Source organism: Uloborus diversus, chromosome 2 (assembly GCF_026930045.1).
Source record: "Uloborus diversus isolate 005 chromosome 2, Udiv.v.3.1, whole genome shotgun sequence".
Lineage (NCBI taxonomy): Eukaryota > Metazoa > Arthropoda > Arachnida > Araneae > Uloboridae > Uloborus > Uloborus diversus.
In genome coordinates, this window is record NC_072732.1 from 108,076,188 (window position 1) to 108,092,641 (window position 16,454).

The window sequence follows — 16,454 nt, forward strand, 5'->3', positions numbered from 1 at the left end:
CTGCCCACTTTCATTTGGGCAATCCTTATATATTTATGGTTGACCCTAGCATTGCTACTCTGAGAATCATGCATTAAATTACACTGTGTGAAATGTTTTAAAAGCTGATTTGTGGTCCTGTTCAAGGTTTTGTTCTCGAGTTTTCTTACTTTAGCCGTTAGGGGAATTATATAGTTGAATTTAGTTGCTGATTGGCTCTTAACTTGATGAGTGGTATCTCGACTCAATTTTAACGGCATAATTTTATGCATTTTAAAATACTCAAACGTGAGCCAGGTGAACTTTCATAGCCTTCATGCCGGACATGTATCCCACTTCAAAATAATACATAACAATGTTTCTTGTGCTTCGTCTTAATAAACAAGTTGGGAAAAGCTATGATAAATCAAAACCAAGATATTTATAAATATCCTTCCATATCTCCTCTTTCCAAGCTGTAACCACCAAACTTTGCCTGCAAGACTAGCAGGACTCAACCTGAAAATAGTAACACATGTAAAATATCTCTTTGTGACCTATATTTCCCCTTGACTCTCAGAACATCATTACCAATTTTACACATATGAAAAATGATTGTAACATATTGACATGAAGAACAATAGCAATATGTATGTATGTCATTATATGTCACATGTATGTCATTAGAATGTATTAGTAGTGATAGCAGTATTGCATTATGTAAAGATTCTTTTTCAGAGGTGTGGCAACACTCTGAACAGTAACTGTTTAATATTTTAAAACCATACCTTTGGCTTAAAGGTTTTGTTCCTCAGTTTCTAATTTTGGCTACTGAGGGAAAAGTGGGTGAATTTAGCTTCTAATGAACCTATAGCTCATTAAGTTCTATCTGTGCTCAATTTTCCAGGGATAATTTTATGATTTTCAAGGGCTCAAAACATTAACCAGATGCTGTGATAAGCTTTTACGCTTGACTTTTTTGTACTATGTCAGAATAATTTACAACATTTGTTTCTTGCATCAACAACTGAACTTCAAAATGGACTTCTGAACAAGAGGTGGGATTATTAACTGGTACATGGGAGGGAGGGTGAATGACTACTGAAAAGAAAATCAAGAAAAAAGACCACCGTGGAATGAAACATGCCATTTAAAAAAAAAAAAAACTTATGTTGCCTAAAATTGTTTATATGACAGTTAATGATCAAGTACAAAAAGTAAAAAAAAAAAAAAAGGTTTTACCAGTGTTTTCAATCTATTATTTAATTCAGTTCTAACTTTGTTCAGATTAATTAAAGTTGTTCTTTTCAAGAAAAGTATACTTTTCAAGAAAATTGAAAATTTTTTGGCGGGAGTGATCATTTTGATTGCCCCCCCCCCCCTTTGTAGATCTGGCCATGCCCAGAGTTGTCAAAATTACCATTTGAATCTTAATATTTTGCTGAGCTTTTAGAATTTTACTACCATATCTTTCTCAGAAATTAAATAATTATGAAAGGCTTATTTTAAGATTATATTCATAAGTGTTACACTAAGATGTTAAGTTTACAAAGTAGTTTTAACTTACTTTGAACCATATCTTCTATAAATTGAACTAGGTGTAAGGAAAAAATTATGAGCATGTTTTTTAATTAAAAAAAAATTTGTAGGGCAATGTTTTATGCATAATAATTTCTGTAAGACTTGTGATTTTTCTTTCACTTTTTTTAATGCAAATATGATTTTATTTAATGTTTTTTAGCATATAAAATTGATCCATCTCATTCTTTATTTGAGACAATCATCGATTTTCCCCCCTTCCAAAAATTAATTGCTTTTTTACTATTAGAAGTTTTAGTTATTGGGACGCTTTTTTTGAAATTTAGAGTACATAAATGAATTTAATTTTGATGATATGAATGCAAATAATTTGAAACTTTTTGTGATTGCATTTAACCTACCTTTTTCTAAATTCCATTAACAAAGCATTTTTTTCTTTGTCTTGGCCACTCATTTGTTGGACTTATTGGTAATGTTTTTAGCATATTTATGTATTTGTATATATGTACATATTTAGCTCTTGCTGTGTTTCCAAAATTTTATCATTTGGTCATAGAATCTCATGCTTTAAAAGTATTATTCATTAAAGTAATTTTTTATTTGCTATTTTTAAAATTAGATCAGTCTCACCTGATGTTAGAAAAAAGAAGAGAGGAAAGAAAACAGGAAAAGATAAAACTAAACACAAAAAGTAATTTTCCAATAATTTTTTATTATTTGCTTTTTTAATAAAATCAGTTTTGATTTTTATTATGTGCACTGCTAGATTATTAGTTTAAATTTTGCATTATTTATTTATATACAACTAAAACAAATGCTTTCAAGATACATTGTTGAGTACAGATTTTTGGGGAAATATGGTTCAGTAGGTTTTGTAAATTGCAACTTACTCTTTTTTAATTCAAAGCATTAGCATTAATAATAATTGGAAGCCTGAAAATTGATATTTTATGTGTTTTGATTACCATAATCAGTACAGTACAACCAGTTAGGACTGGGTTTGGATTATTGAACAATCAACTTCAGGGATGTTTTCAATATGTGAAAACAGTTGATATATATATATATATATATATATATATATATATATATATATATTCCAATGGCAAGGTATTCAAACAAACAGAGAACAATAACATTCGAACACAAGCATAGGAATACACAAAGAAGACAACAAAATTGAAAAGAAGAAGACCAAAAATATTGCCTTTGTAAAACCATTTGAGGAATTTCCCCTTGTTCTGTCTTAATAAAGATGGCATTCAAATAGTCCGAAACTAAAAAACGGGCAGCTGTAGAAAATGCAGTCTGTAACAAACAAGTTTGAACGGCTGAAGCTGTCTCAGACCTTTCTTTTAGCCCCCAACCAGTGAGTAAGAAAATTATTTTTCTAAACTTTTAATTTATAAAGGTTTAGGAGTATAGAATTTTGTTAAATTGTTAGAAGTTTGTAAAAAAGTTGTGCCCTTCTTCGCCCACAGAAGTCGGCGTACTCAATGCTTTGCGATATCACTATCGGCAGATGCCTTTGCAAAACTATGAATTCTGCTTTAGCTAAGATGGTCAACACATTCCTACATTTGTCAATATGAGTAGAGGTACAAAATTCATTGCGAGAGAAGACTTGAAATTTCTATTTCCCTTGAAAGCAAGACTTCTCCAATAATCAGTACTTGGAAGCCTTTTAAGTTTCTGCAATAGAGTTGCAGCATTCTGTTTCATGCCATGGTTTGACAGAAATTAAATTATTTAATGCCAGGGGCGGTCTGGGTCCCACAAGAGGGCGCCAACCGTGGCCTCCACAGATTGCAAAAAAATTGAAAAGGTGCAAAAAAGTGAAGAAAGAAAAAAAAAGAAGAAGAAGAAACGATGATTCACGGGTTTAAGAGTTTAAAGGGGGAAAAAAAGCAGAGTGAAGTCGCACAGGTTTGTAAGTGCAAAAAAATAAATAAGGAAGTTGCACAAAAAAATAGAAAATAGATAAATTTTGAAAAAACTTCAAAAAGTTGTTCAGGCTTGAGGGTGCATCGGCTGACGGGCCAGTCTGCCCCTGGTTAATGCTTGCATGGAAGGGAATTTAACTGCACCAGTTATCAGTTGCAGCTTTTGATTTTGTAGTTTTTCTAAAATACAGTACTGAACAAAAGTGTTGCAAGTTTGAGAAGTAAGTCTAACAGTGGTGTTCCCATAGGGTATACTCCATATATGCCGTATACTCTCAAACATTTTTTAGACATATAGCACATACAGCTAATAGACATATAGCTTCAAAATTTTTCATTTATAATTCAGATTCTATCATCGCATTTTTAAATCTTTCTAAAGCAAAAATATTTTTTCCATGTTAACCACATTTTCCTACAATTAACCTTATTTCTTTATAGTTCTTAACACTTAATAAATCAACGCCTTTTGAAGGCATTATGATCGCATACACATATTGTGCATAATGGATTACTGGGAGTATACCCTCAGAAAAATTGAGATTCAGTTACTGAACTGAATAATTATTTAATTTCATAAGAATATGATATAAAAAAAAATGTCAAGGTTATCAGAAATTAGAATGAATTTCAGCTGTCAAATAAAAGAAAAAAAACCCTTCAAGTTACTCTGATCAGAGAAAATAATGTGTGAAGGTAACTGAGCTGAGAAAAACATTATGTTTTTGTGCTTCCTCTCATTTTATCATAGTAACCGCTGTTTTACACATGGAATCCCCAAGGTTTTGTAGCATTTCTTTCATTATTTCATGGTACTAAACTTCATTTGCTGTTTCCTTCACCTTCTTTTATATATTCGTGCTTGAAAAAATCTGTTGAATTTCAAAAGTGCTATTTTTGGTAGGTTTTCTTGAAACCAATGATAGATTTCTCGAACTTGCAATACTTTTGGCCAGTAGTGCCAATCAGGGCTTCGGAGTCGGAATTGGACTGATTTTGGGGAAAAGGAATCGGAGTCGGGAGTACAGTAGACCCTCGTTTTACGCGGGGGTTATGTTCCACGGAAATGCCGCGAAAATCAAAACCGTGTAAATTGAGACCTAATACTAGTGTTAAAATAGGGGTTTGGTTCTTGTAGATAACAAAATACTTCATTCTAGTGATGACTAATTGTATAATCAGTTTAATGTGTACTTATGTCGACTTTTATGTACAACATGTATAAAGAAAACATGAATTTATTTCGTGTTCTGTTTATAAAAAGGAGCTGTCTATAATAGTCTTTTGGCAGTTATTAAGAATTTTTCTCTGTAATTCCTTGCAGAGCATAACTTATCCATGATCACTTGCGTAATCACCATGATAGAATCTTCTTTCTCTAACAAATCAGAAAGATTATTTCTATTGTCTAGGAATGGCTCGAAATTTTCAATGGGAGCGTTTTTGGTTGTGCGACACCAACATCGGTATCCTCGTTTTGGGCCTCCTTTGTCACTCCTAAAAGCTCTTCTTCCAGTAAGTTCTGAGCTGTGTGCTTTTAATAACTTTACTTCTGGAAAAACCTCTGGAACCAATCTCATAAAATGTCTTCAGTGGCACAACTTGATTATTGGCACGCCAAAATGCAGTTGATTACAGGTAATCTGCAATCTTTAGGTGTTTGGATTTCGAAAAAGGGTAAAAATTATCTGCTTGCATTGCCGCATCCGTGTAAAACCGAAACTCATCCGCGTAAAATAAAATAAAGGTGTCGAACCTTAAACCGCGTTTAATCAAAACCGTGTAAAATAAACCCTCGTAAAACGATGGTCTGTTGTAAAAGGTTTAAAATTTCTAGGGATGGTCATTTTCCCTCAAAGTCTGCAACTCTGCCAGTTCTTGCGTAGTCAAAGGCAAGCTGATTTTGGGGTACAGAAGCCTGAGGCAGAGGCTCTAAAACTCCCTAAGTCATAATCAGAACCAGAGTCAGTCATTTTTCCTCAGACTCTGCAGTCCTGGTATTTATTGTATTTTGGAAAGCTGTTACTAATAGTTTGTTTCAGAAGTATAAAATTGTTTTAATGATATAAATTTTAAAGGTGTTTACCAAGGCTTCCTGGTTACACTCCCAGCAACAAACAGAGAGTTGTTTTAAAATTGGGGTAACTGATGGTACTTAATCTGTTAGATTTTCACATCAACTGTTTCATTGTGTATTTGTTTCAAATGTTGTTCAAGCAATTTTCTTTCTTAAATTCAGTTTTGACCTCCTTTGCAGCAAATATGAAAGCTCTCGTAAGAAACAACATGCTGTGCGATCCAGTTCAAGTAGCTCTAGTTCAAGTAGCATGTCTGCTGATGATGAAAGTAGCAGTAGATCTAGTAGTCGTAGCTCAGAATCTAACAATGAAAGGTAAATATATCAATTTTTTGAAGTAATCTTTAAATGGAAATAATTGTATATTATTCTTATATAATTCTGTTTCTTTCACAGCTCCAAGAAGAAAAATAAAAATCCAAAACATGACAAAAGTCACAAAAGCCACAGAAAAAGGAGTTCTAGTTCTGAGAGTATCCTCTATTCTAAAGATACCAGATCTCGCAAAGACATCTATGAAGCTAAGGTGAAATGAGCATACTGTAGCATACTTATTTTTTATTTCCTACATGATAAGTTTTTGTTATTTGTCTATAACTTTGCTTTATGTTGTATAATTTTCAGAAGTTGTTTGAAATTTTATAATATGTTATGAACTGTAAAAGAACCTTAATGTTCAACTATGCTTTTGAACCAGTGTAAATATTGTTTCATCGGTAGATATTTAAAGAAATTGATTATGTGTTTTGCATCTCAGAATTAATTGTTTCTAAATTTCCTCGTTTTATCTCAACGATGTTTTTCCGGCAGGATTTTTTGGTGTAAGTATCAAATTTACTAAAAAATCTTGTTTCAACATTTTTAAATTCTTGTGTTGGTAAATAAATAATATTTCATAATCCAAAATTTAACATTTCAATTTTTGTGCAAATGCTGTAATTTTGTTCCTCATATTTTCCTCTGAAAAGAAATTCTTAAAAATACATACCAATGCCTCATAAAAAAATCTTTTACCTAATCACTTTCAGAATTATTTAACATTTATCAAAACCGTGTAGTTGACTAAAAAGTAGATGATATACATTGACTTTGTTTTTAAAATTTTGCATATGTGTTACTTTGAGAAATAAATAGGTGCTATTAGTGATCTTGAGTGATTCATTTAAATATGAAAAAGAATTTTACTGGAATTTTTTTTTTTTTAAACTTTTTCAAATGTTTATGTAAAAAAGAAGAAAAAAAGCTATGTCTTCCCCCCAATTCATTTTTCTCTGATACATTTAACAAACTGATACTTGAGGAGGAACTTCTTTTCATAAATATTTGCTTTTGTTCTATTCTGTTGATAAAAAGTGGCATAATGAATTGTTATGATGTAAGAAAAAGCATTAAAACAACTTAAAATTGTGTGCTGTTTTTAAACATTAACATTTATTTTTACTGTTCAGCCCAAATGTATTTATTTCTTTTCAATGCTTTGAAATTAACAAAATCCGGGAATTTTTCCTAAGCCTTGCCTCCCTCAAGTCTTTTCTTTATTCATTCAAATTTTATTTTCAGTTTTGCATCATTATATCGTCTCTCACTTTGAAAATTTTCCAAAACCTTGCCTCCCTCAAGTCTTTTCTTTATTCATTCAAATTTTATTTTTAGTTTTGCATCATTATATCGTCTCTCCCTTTGAAAATTTTCCTAAGCATTTCTTCCCTCAAGTCTTTTCTTTATTCATTCAAATTTTATTTTCAATTTTGCATCATTATATCGTCTCTCTCTCTTTGAAAAAAAACTAACTATAATGTACTTAACAAAATTACCTACATAGTTACATCTTGTACTTCATGATTTGTTGTTTTTATTACTGTTTCTAAATTGTTGACAACTTAAGTTCTAAACTTGAACAGAAGTAAAAATTGAAATGATTTTTCTTTCATTATTCATTAAACGGTTAATTTCATTGCATGCTCAGATAATGCACTAATTTCAATAACTCGGTTTTTTGATGTAACACAAACCACAAAATGTGTTGCTCAAGTCTCTGATTTATTTTATTAATTTTTCTATTGCATTTTTTTTCTGTAAATATCATTATGTATAAAGGAAGCATAATTTATCTTTTCTTCAAAAGCACATTTCATTAGGAAGCGTTATTTATTTCAAACAAGAAAAGCTTTGTCCTTTGTCAATAGAGCTTAATGGCAAAATAGCAAATGTTGCTTATCTGTAAAATTCACAAAAATAGTAGTACGTACCCTCCCCCTTTTTGTCTGTTTTTTATTAATGCACGAGAACTTAAATTAAACTGTGGTTGTAATTAGTATTTAATATTTATTTCAACCTGGGGAAAATGATGTGGCATAATGTTAAGTTGAGCATTAAACAAATACTTTTTTTGATTTATTTTCTGCGTATGAATGTTAATTATTGTTAAGCAACCTATGAAGTGAAAAAGGGGGCGCTTAAAATGAGGGCAAGCACTGAGACCGCTGGTCTATTGTACTGTTAAGTAATCTATAATGTTATACAACAGCATTTCTTAAATTGTGTTCTGTGGAACCTCAGCGTTCCACGGAAATCACTCAAGGGGTCCACGAAACTCTTTTTTTTCCTTTTTTTTTCCAAAACATTCCATAGTCACTAAAATAAGTTTGAGAAAAGTGTTAAAAAGTATTTTCCGAATTAATGGCTCCGAAAATATCAACAGTGGATTTTTAAAAAAAGCCATTTATTGTCAATGTAAGGCCTTAAATTAAGTCAGCTCTAGAACTCCTTTTTGTTTTCAAAGAAATGTCACCTGATCCTTCCTTGCACCAAAATAAAATTGATGCCATTCAGTGAAATTCTGGTGCAATTTAAAAGATGAATATTTTCAATTCTTTGATGTCACTTTTAGAATTTACAACTAAATTTTTGTTCTCAACTTAACTGTCAATACAAACTAATTTTCACCTCAGACTTTGGTGATGAACCTGACCTGAGAATTCAAGAGTTTCGGGACTGAAAACAATTTTAATAACTAAAGCTTGATAGAAAGGATGTAATCTGTCTCAGTAAAAATAGTTACCACTCATATCATTTAAATTGAAATTTTATATTTTGTTTGAAACAAGTTAGAGAAAATTGTGTTAATTTTTTTTTTTTTTTTTTTGCGGAAATTTTTTAAAAGCACTTTAGTTGAAAATAAACCATTCCTAGAATGTTTCATGACAATGACACTATTGAGGAAAGAGCAAGGGTTCCATAAAAAAAGTCGACATACAAAAAGTTTCGCGACTCAAACAAATTAAGAAATGCTGTTATACAATGTTTCTAGCTAATAGCTTACTTTTCAAGAAGGTGCATGCTTTGGTTGTAATGTAGTAGCGAAAAGTTTTGTCAACTTCCTTTTTATGATGTAAAGCCATCATTGTGTGTTGTGTGATCAGTTTATTTTCATTCCTCCATTTATAATTTTTTCAGTTATTCATTTATTTATTTATTTATTTATTTATTTTTTAAGGTTTCAAAACCTCTATGGTTATTGCTAAGCTTGCTAGAAATCATTTGAAATTTTTATGAGTTATTCTTTAGTTTGAATTAAGTCAAAATCATTTTGTTGTCATGAAATTGTGTTCAAAAGTTTGAACTCACTTTACTGACTGGAAATAGGATCATGTTTTTTTGTTCAAAATATTGCTATTGGTATGTGAAGTACCACATCTCTATTGTATACATGCATGCACTTGTTTGTGTTTACATAAATTTGACCAAGAAAATGGGCAAGTGAAATGCAGTGTCTTAATTTTTTCTCTAACTTAGTAAACAAGCTTAAGTAAACTTTTGTAATTTTATCACTTTTCAAAATTGATTTGCTAATGTAAAAAAACTATTCTTGCAAATTTTGTCTACGATATTGTGTATTCCTGAACATTCTCCAAGCATTCCTGAACTTCATTCTCAAAAGTATTTTAGTGCATTTTCAAATTAGTACGAATTAATTCTTAGTAATTTGAGTTTAATCTTGTCTATTTTCTGTTATCACTATTGTGTGCTAAAATACTACCTTTTTTAACTTAATTCTTTAGAATCAGTTGCCAAACACATTAAATAACTTTTTTTATTAATTTATTTTTTAAGGAGATTGTTAAAAGCACTCAGTAGTTTAGCTTTTGCAATCCGTTTGTTTGTGTCTAATCAAACCAAACCGCTTCTTTAAAAAGTTACATTTCAACATAGTTGGGTATAATATGTTTGCTACAAATTGCATTTCCTGAACAGTTCACTTGTCTTTTGTGTTTTAAATAAATTCACTGAAAATCTCAAATTTTATAAATTTTAAATATTAAGTTTTTGTATTACCTTACAAAATGCGCACTCTCAAGGTGGTATGGAGTTTGAAATAAAGTAAGTTTGTTAATGTGTTTCCCATTTTTAATTAGTTTTGCCTCAACATTGCAGAGACTAATTTGTTTTTGAAATATTATGTTTAGTGATACTTATATGCATAAAAATTAATTTTATGAAATCATACATTCTTAACTCAGGGTTTCCGCTACAGTCGCATTTTCCCCAAAATGCAAAAATATTGTCTAAATTGTGAAAATAAAGAAAGGCATTTTTGCTTTTTTGCTCAAATAAGGGGGGGGGGGGGAATGATCCTAGAGCATTGTGATATTCAACTTAATCGTACTATAAATCTTAGCAAATGTATTTAACTACTAATAAGTCTAACAATACTTAGTTTTAATGGGCATTATGTACCCCCAATAAATATGTGTTATTGGCCTTTTAAAAACCAAACTTATGTTCTCTCATTGCTGAGTAAAATCTCTTTTTTTTTAATTTCAAATTAAAAACAAAAATAACTAAAGTGTATTTATTTCTTTAAAAATGTCATGGCTGAATTTTCAATTTAGCTTTCAACTAGAGATGAAACATACTGATGCAGTAAGAAAGATATGTAAACGCATTCATTAATTTTTAACCTTGGAGGTTATAGCAGTTTGCTAAAGCATTTCTCCCAATTTTAGCTTTTTTGCTAAAGAACTTTTGAGCTAAACTTAAACCCTGTCTTAACTGTAAACAATAATAAAAGTGTTGTATTTCATGTTACATATTGGTAAACTACTGCTTAGTTCTCGATTAAGAATATTGATTTGAAATTCTTCTAGTTTAGTTTAAAAGAAAGAAGTCCTAAATGACTTTTACAGATTGGATAAAGAACTATGCACCTTAATCATAAATATGCCTTGTTATCATATGTACCGTGTTCTAATGCTCCAGACACCCTTTCTATCATACCAGCAGTAGAGCTCTAAAGTTAGTACTATGTGTAGTCTTCCCCTACGTGACTCCATTTTTATGTATTAAAAAAATCATCTTAACTTGAAACACGTATCGTAAAACCTGAAATCATTACAAAAATCTCCTATCAAACTTTTTTTATTAATATTCTTCAAAAATGCAAATTTAGTATTGCAAAGCTTTGACTACCTTTGATTTCCTTTTTAAATTTAGGTATATAAGAGAAAGTTTACTATGGTTAAAAATATTTCTAAGTTTACTTTTCAGCTAAGTATTTTCTCAGAACATTTTGCCTTTAGAAACAGATAAAATTATGCTAGATACGGTTTTCATTTAATCAAGCATGTTTTTTTTACCTTTTAGTTATACATCTTTTTAATACTTTTAGAAAGAAAAACGTAAAAGAAGGGCCAATAAAAGTTCTTCTTCCGAGGATGATTCTTCTCCCAAACAATACTTCAGATTGGAACCTGTTATTCTGAAATCTAAACCAAAGCACTCAAAAACCTGTCATGTTATTGAAGTTCCAAAAAGCCGAGCTGTAGACTTGAAAAAAATTGAGAAGAAAAAGAGAGCCTGGGATTCCTCCTCATCATCTAGTGATGAAAAAGTTGTTAAGCAAGATAGTAAAAGACGTAAACATTCTTCTTCACCAAAATCTTCAAAATCAAGTTCAAGGTTTGTTCATATATCACTATTCATAGCAGTAAAACTTCTGTAACACCAGGGCCGTCGCTAGGTCAAAAAACCGGAGGGATGTACGCATTTGGCGGTCCCTTAATTGTTTCAAACCCGTGTTAAAATATGCAGAGAAAGAGAGAGAGATTTATCTTCTGGTTTAGCAGGGATTCTGCTAAGGGGGATTCTGCAGAAATAGGGGGTGTCGAAGGGCCACTTCCTGGCATTTTTTTGAAATTGAAGATATAAAAATGTAGTTTTAGACTATATTTTAAGTTGGGGAAGAAGGAGAGAGAAGGTCCAGGATATCCTCTCTTGATAATTTTTACCCAAATTTAGGCTCCCAAAACACAATCGGACGTTATATTTGATTATGCTTAAAAGAGGGGGTCCAGAGGCTTTCCCCCGGGAATTATTCAAGATTGTTATTTGCAAAACATGGTTGTTTAGATGATCTATGGTGATGTTAAGAAAGGAAGAGACTCTGGGTCATCCCCAACTATTTTTCAAATTTCAAACTTCAAGCACATAATTGTGAATTATCTCTGATTGTGACAGGTAAAGGGGGTTCCCGGGAGCTGTCCGCCTGGAAAAATTTGAAAATAGTAGTTCGAAAAATGCAGTTGTAGATGATTTATGGTGATGTTAAGGGAAAGAGAGATGCAGGGACCATCCTCCAGAAATTTTTTGAAATTAAAGCCTTAAAAACGCAATTGTAGGCTTTTTTGTTAAAATTAAGTGCACAGCCAGTTTCTTGAAATTATAGCTCTGAAAAAGTAATTTTTCCAACCTTCGATAAAGGGAGGGGGATGGGTTGAACGGGCTTGCGCACAGAAAGGTTTTGTAATTGAAGCAGTTAAAGCGAGATTTAAGACGTTTTATTATGCTTATTTGCTTAATAATAAAATTTAAGACGTTTTATTATGCTTATTTGCTTAATAATATTGGATCAAGAGGTATATTTTTGTTTTTTAGAATGGAATCTAAAAGAAATGATATGGATAGAAGTTATAAAAAAGATGATTCATCTAGAAGCTCTTCTAGAGAAAAACAGAAACATAAACGTTCCAGATCTAGAAGTAGTCAACGCAAATCTCATTTTATAAAGAAAACTTTGCTTATTGAAGATGTGTAAGTCATTTTCTGAATTCTTTTTTAAACATAAATTTAATAGTACAAAAATTTCCATGGTTTTTGATTTAGCTGACAATAAGTTACTCTTGTTAGCACAATTATTTTGGTGCATTAAATTTTATGTCAATCATTGGCTAACTTCTGTTCATATCAGAAATGTTCTCTTCTTTAGGCAATGTTTCTAATTTCTTGTAAATTGAAAATATGCTATTTGTCCTTCATAATTTTTAGTCTGAAAATGGTGGAGATATTTTAGAATATTTTGATTATTTTTTAAAGCGTGAAAATAAGTTATCTGGAGGCTTTGTTCTCTTTCTAATTGTGAATTCATGTAGGGAAGTTGGAAACATACATAGAGAAAAAAATGCATAAACATATCTTCTAAGAAAGTTTTCAAGTAATGAAGAAAGCAAATGCAGTTATTATAAAGCATGTGTTTTATAACACTTAACAGGGGGAAATGAACGAAACTCTTACCTTCTGCACTTTTGATACATATTGTCTTCTTCAGCCATTAAAGGCTTCACCTTACCTGAAATTCAAAGCTGCAGCTACTCAGAGCTCGAGGCGGTTTCCCTGACAACAGTTCATTGTAACCACCACAGTTTTTTAATTTGGGTTTTTTCCTCAAATTAACTCAAAATGCTCAGAGTGGGAAGAGTTATCCTCTTCTCCGATTGGCCTATCCTTTATTTTTACTGTTATTTTTTGTTATCAACTCAAAATTTATTAATTGTCTTTCATCATCATCATCATAGTTGACTCAACGGCCCATTGTAGGCCCTTGCCTTCTTTATAATATTCAACCAGGTTGATCTCTTGGCCATAGACCTCCAGTTTTTGAACTTAATAACAAATTGTTCAAACAATCAACCCATCTTTTCTTTTTTTGGTATACCCCTTGGTTATTTTCCAAAAGGACATTAACAACTTTTAAAGCAGCTCTATCACTTTCCATCCTCATAAGACGATCAGCCCATCACATTCTGTTCAGTTTAATAAATTTTAAACTATCAACATCCTAAAGAGTTTGTTAAATTCAAAGTTGTATTTTCTTCACCAATTTCCAGTCACAGACGACCCCAAAAATAGTTTGTAGCATTTTCTCTTTGCTTACTGTTAGTGACCATGTTTCAGAGTCTTATGAGAGTTTTGTACAATAAAATTTTTGTCCTTCTTTTAATCAGGTGGTATTTTACTTGGTTTCTAAGACCAAAAGGGCTGCAAAATTCGCTTTCAGATCTCGTGGCATATTTCATTTCAGTATATTACATTAACCATCTTTAACATTAAATATTTTAAAATTATTATTTAGGTAATTTGAGAGCTTCAGCTGTAGGCATTCCAGAACAGCACATATGTTCATGTTTGCTGTTCATACTGAACCTGATAATGCTGAAATTTATCCTATAAAGCACCTAGCCCAGCTTCATTGACAAAGCGTCATATCATGGCTAATGTGTTGCAATATTTCTACAATTACAGAATTGCCTAAAGTTTGAATGTTACTAATACAGGTCTTGCAAACGCATTTTATGCTACATGGACTTTTCCAATTAAAAATCTCTGCCTTATTTATCCCAGAAAAGTTCCTAATAAATTTTTCTGTTAGAAAATTCTAGTGTTAAATAAAACAAAACTATAAACCCTATTCTGAAGAAATCAAAAAACTTGACAACATTGCAGAAATGCATGTAAAGCAATTATATTTTAAAAAAATTTTTGCAATCATTTTTACAAATATTTGGTTGGATATTCTTAAGAAACAAGCTTCAGCTTTCTACATGTTTTGGCCACTTTTGTCTTCCTCCTTGGTTTTTTTTTTTTTCTAATTACTTGGTGGGAACCCTGCAGGTTTTATTACATAATTTTAAACCTAAATATGTTCATGACGGTTCATTTCAGTTCTTGTTTTAGAAACCTTCCTAGGAAAGGAAAAGATAAATACGAGAAAAAATCATCTGAAAAATATGATTGGGAATCTAAGAAGAAGCATTACAGAAAAGAATCACAGTCTCCCAGGCGACACAATGGCCACCATAAACATGATTCTTCATCAAACAGATCTTCAAGTTCTGAGAGTTACTCTTCTTGTCGCAGCCAGAAGTAAGTATAAGCTAGTCTTTCCAAAAGTTTGAGGGATAAGCAAGGGTGTGCACAGGGGAGGGAGAAGAGACACCTGTTGGCCCAGGCCCAAGCCTGAAGGGGACCCTATATTTTAAAAACTAGGTGTGAAATATAAAGGTAAACAATATGAAGGGGGAAATCATTTGTGACGAGCCCCAAAATTTATGTGCGCGCCCCTGGGTATAAGGCAATGAATATATGTTTTTTTTTCATTTTCAATAAATGATAATTCATCCTACTGATGGTTTATAAACTCTGAAATAGATGTAATATCTATTTATTGAAAAAAGATACAGTATTATGTATAATCTTTATTAAATGTAAAATAAAAATAAACAAATAAATAAGCCAATTGAATTTTGCTTAGTTAACATTTAATTTTACAGAACGATTCATTTTTGTGCTTTGCTGCTGAAATGTATAATTTTAAAATGGATAATCATAGGTAGCATGCAACAACATTCAGTATTAATACAATTCTCGTTTTTTCATCCTGTCAAAGATATTATTTTTATTAATTTACCTTGCTTTTTTTTTTCAAATAAAATATAAAGAAAACTGTTGCTATTGTAAAATAAAATGTATCCTTCCCTTTCCTGTCCAGAATTTTTAAGCAATATTAAGAGAGTTTTGAAACATCCTATTTTGTTGTAAGATTTTTTTTTTAATATTTCCTTTTATCACATAGTTTAGTATCATTTAGTAGTCTGCTTGTTGATATTCTGATCTGAAATGCTGTTTTCCAATACTTTCAAATTTAGCGATTATGATATTAAGGACCAAACTCAGCACTACAAGCACAATAACAAAATAATAATAATAATAGTAATAAATGTGCTTTGTGTTCCTAGCATTGATTTCAACCTTGAATATTTGCACAAAGACAAAATTTTTGATCATATATTGTTTTCAAATAAACTTTAATCTGTTTCCAAGGTAGTTTTCCTCTCATTTGAGCTTAATTTAATGTAGTTTTAATGCAATTGCATACACTTATTTGTTTTCATACATAACTAAAAAAATTTTATGTGTAACAGTTTTATTTTTTCAGAAATGTACCTTCATCCCAAGGTTGAAGTTGAGGGTTCTGACAGTATTTATGATTAAAAAAAAAAATATTGCACTTTTTATTATTATTTTTTTTTTTTTTAATTACTGAAATTAGGGTTTGAGAAAAAGTTCTTGTAAGATTCCTGCTAACCATCCTTAAAATACACCCTTCCCGCTTAAATTAGGTAAATACAATTTCTTAACAATAAGGTTTGAGCAGAGCTTTCCTTAGAAAGTTTTTAGGACATCCCCCTCTTTTTGTTTGGTAATTTTGTCCTCATTGTTTTCCTTATTGAAAATTACAACCCTTTCATTTTTGCCACTGAAAGCAAAAAAAGGAAAAGAAAATCTGTTCTTGCTCCTTGCTCAAAATAATGTGTTTTCACCAGCAATGCACTCCTAAGTTTTCTAGAATGTTTGATTTTCTTCCGTAGAAGGCAATCAGCTTAAATATACTATTCACTGTTATAGTTTAATAAAATTTATTGAATAGCAAAATTTCAGAGCATTTTCAGAATTGGAAAATTAGTACAACAGATGCATATCCAATTAACCTGTAAAAATTCAAAAATTTCAGATTGCTGTTATAGAGACAAGACTGTTTAGTGCTAAATATCATCATGCCTTTTGTTTCCCCCAACTGGAAAATTATTTTCATTTTGTACTGA

The 16,454-nt window shown here is 31.0% G+C and overlaps 1 protein-coding gene across 5 annotated transcripts in view; it reads left to right on the forward strand.

Annotated features, from left to right (window-relative positions):
* Window positions 1–16,454, forward strand: part of LOC129235330 (serine/arginine repetitive matrix protein 2-like) — a 145,391-nt gene that overhangs the window by 108,265 nt on the left and 20,672 nt on the right. For all 5 annotated transcript variants that reach the window (XM_054869099.1, XM_054869098.1, XM_054869102.1 and 2 more), the window contains 6 exons: window positions 2,117–2,188; window positions 5,698–5,832; window positions 5,914–6,043; window positions 11,186–11,475; window positions 12,451–12,606; window positions 14,527–14,715. In XM_054869099.1, coding sequence (XP_054725074.1) covers window positions 2,117–2,188; window positions 5,698–5,832; window positions 5,914–6,043; window positions 11,186–11,475; window positions 12,451–12,606; window positions 14,527–14,715 — 972 coding nt within the window. The remainder of the gene's footprint in view (window positions 1–2,116; window positions 2,189–5,697; window positions 5,833–5,913; window positions 6,044–11,185; window positions 11,476–12,450; window positions 12,607–14,526; window positions 14,716–16,454) is intronic.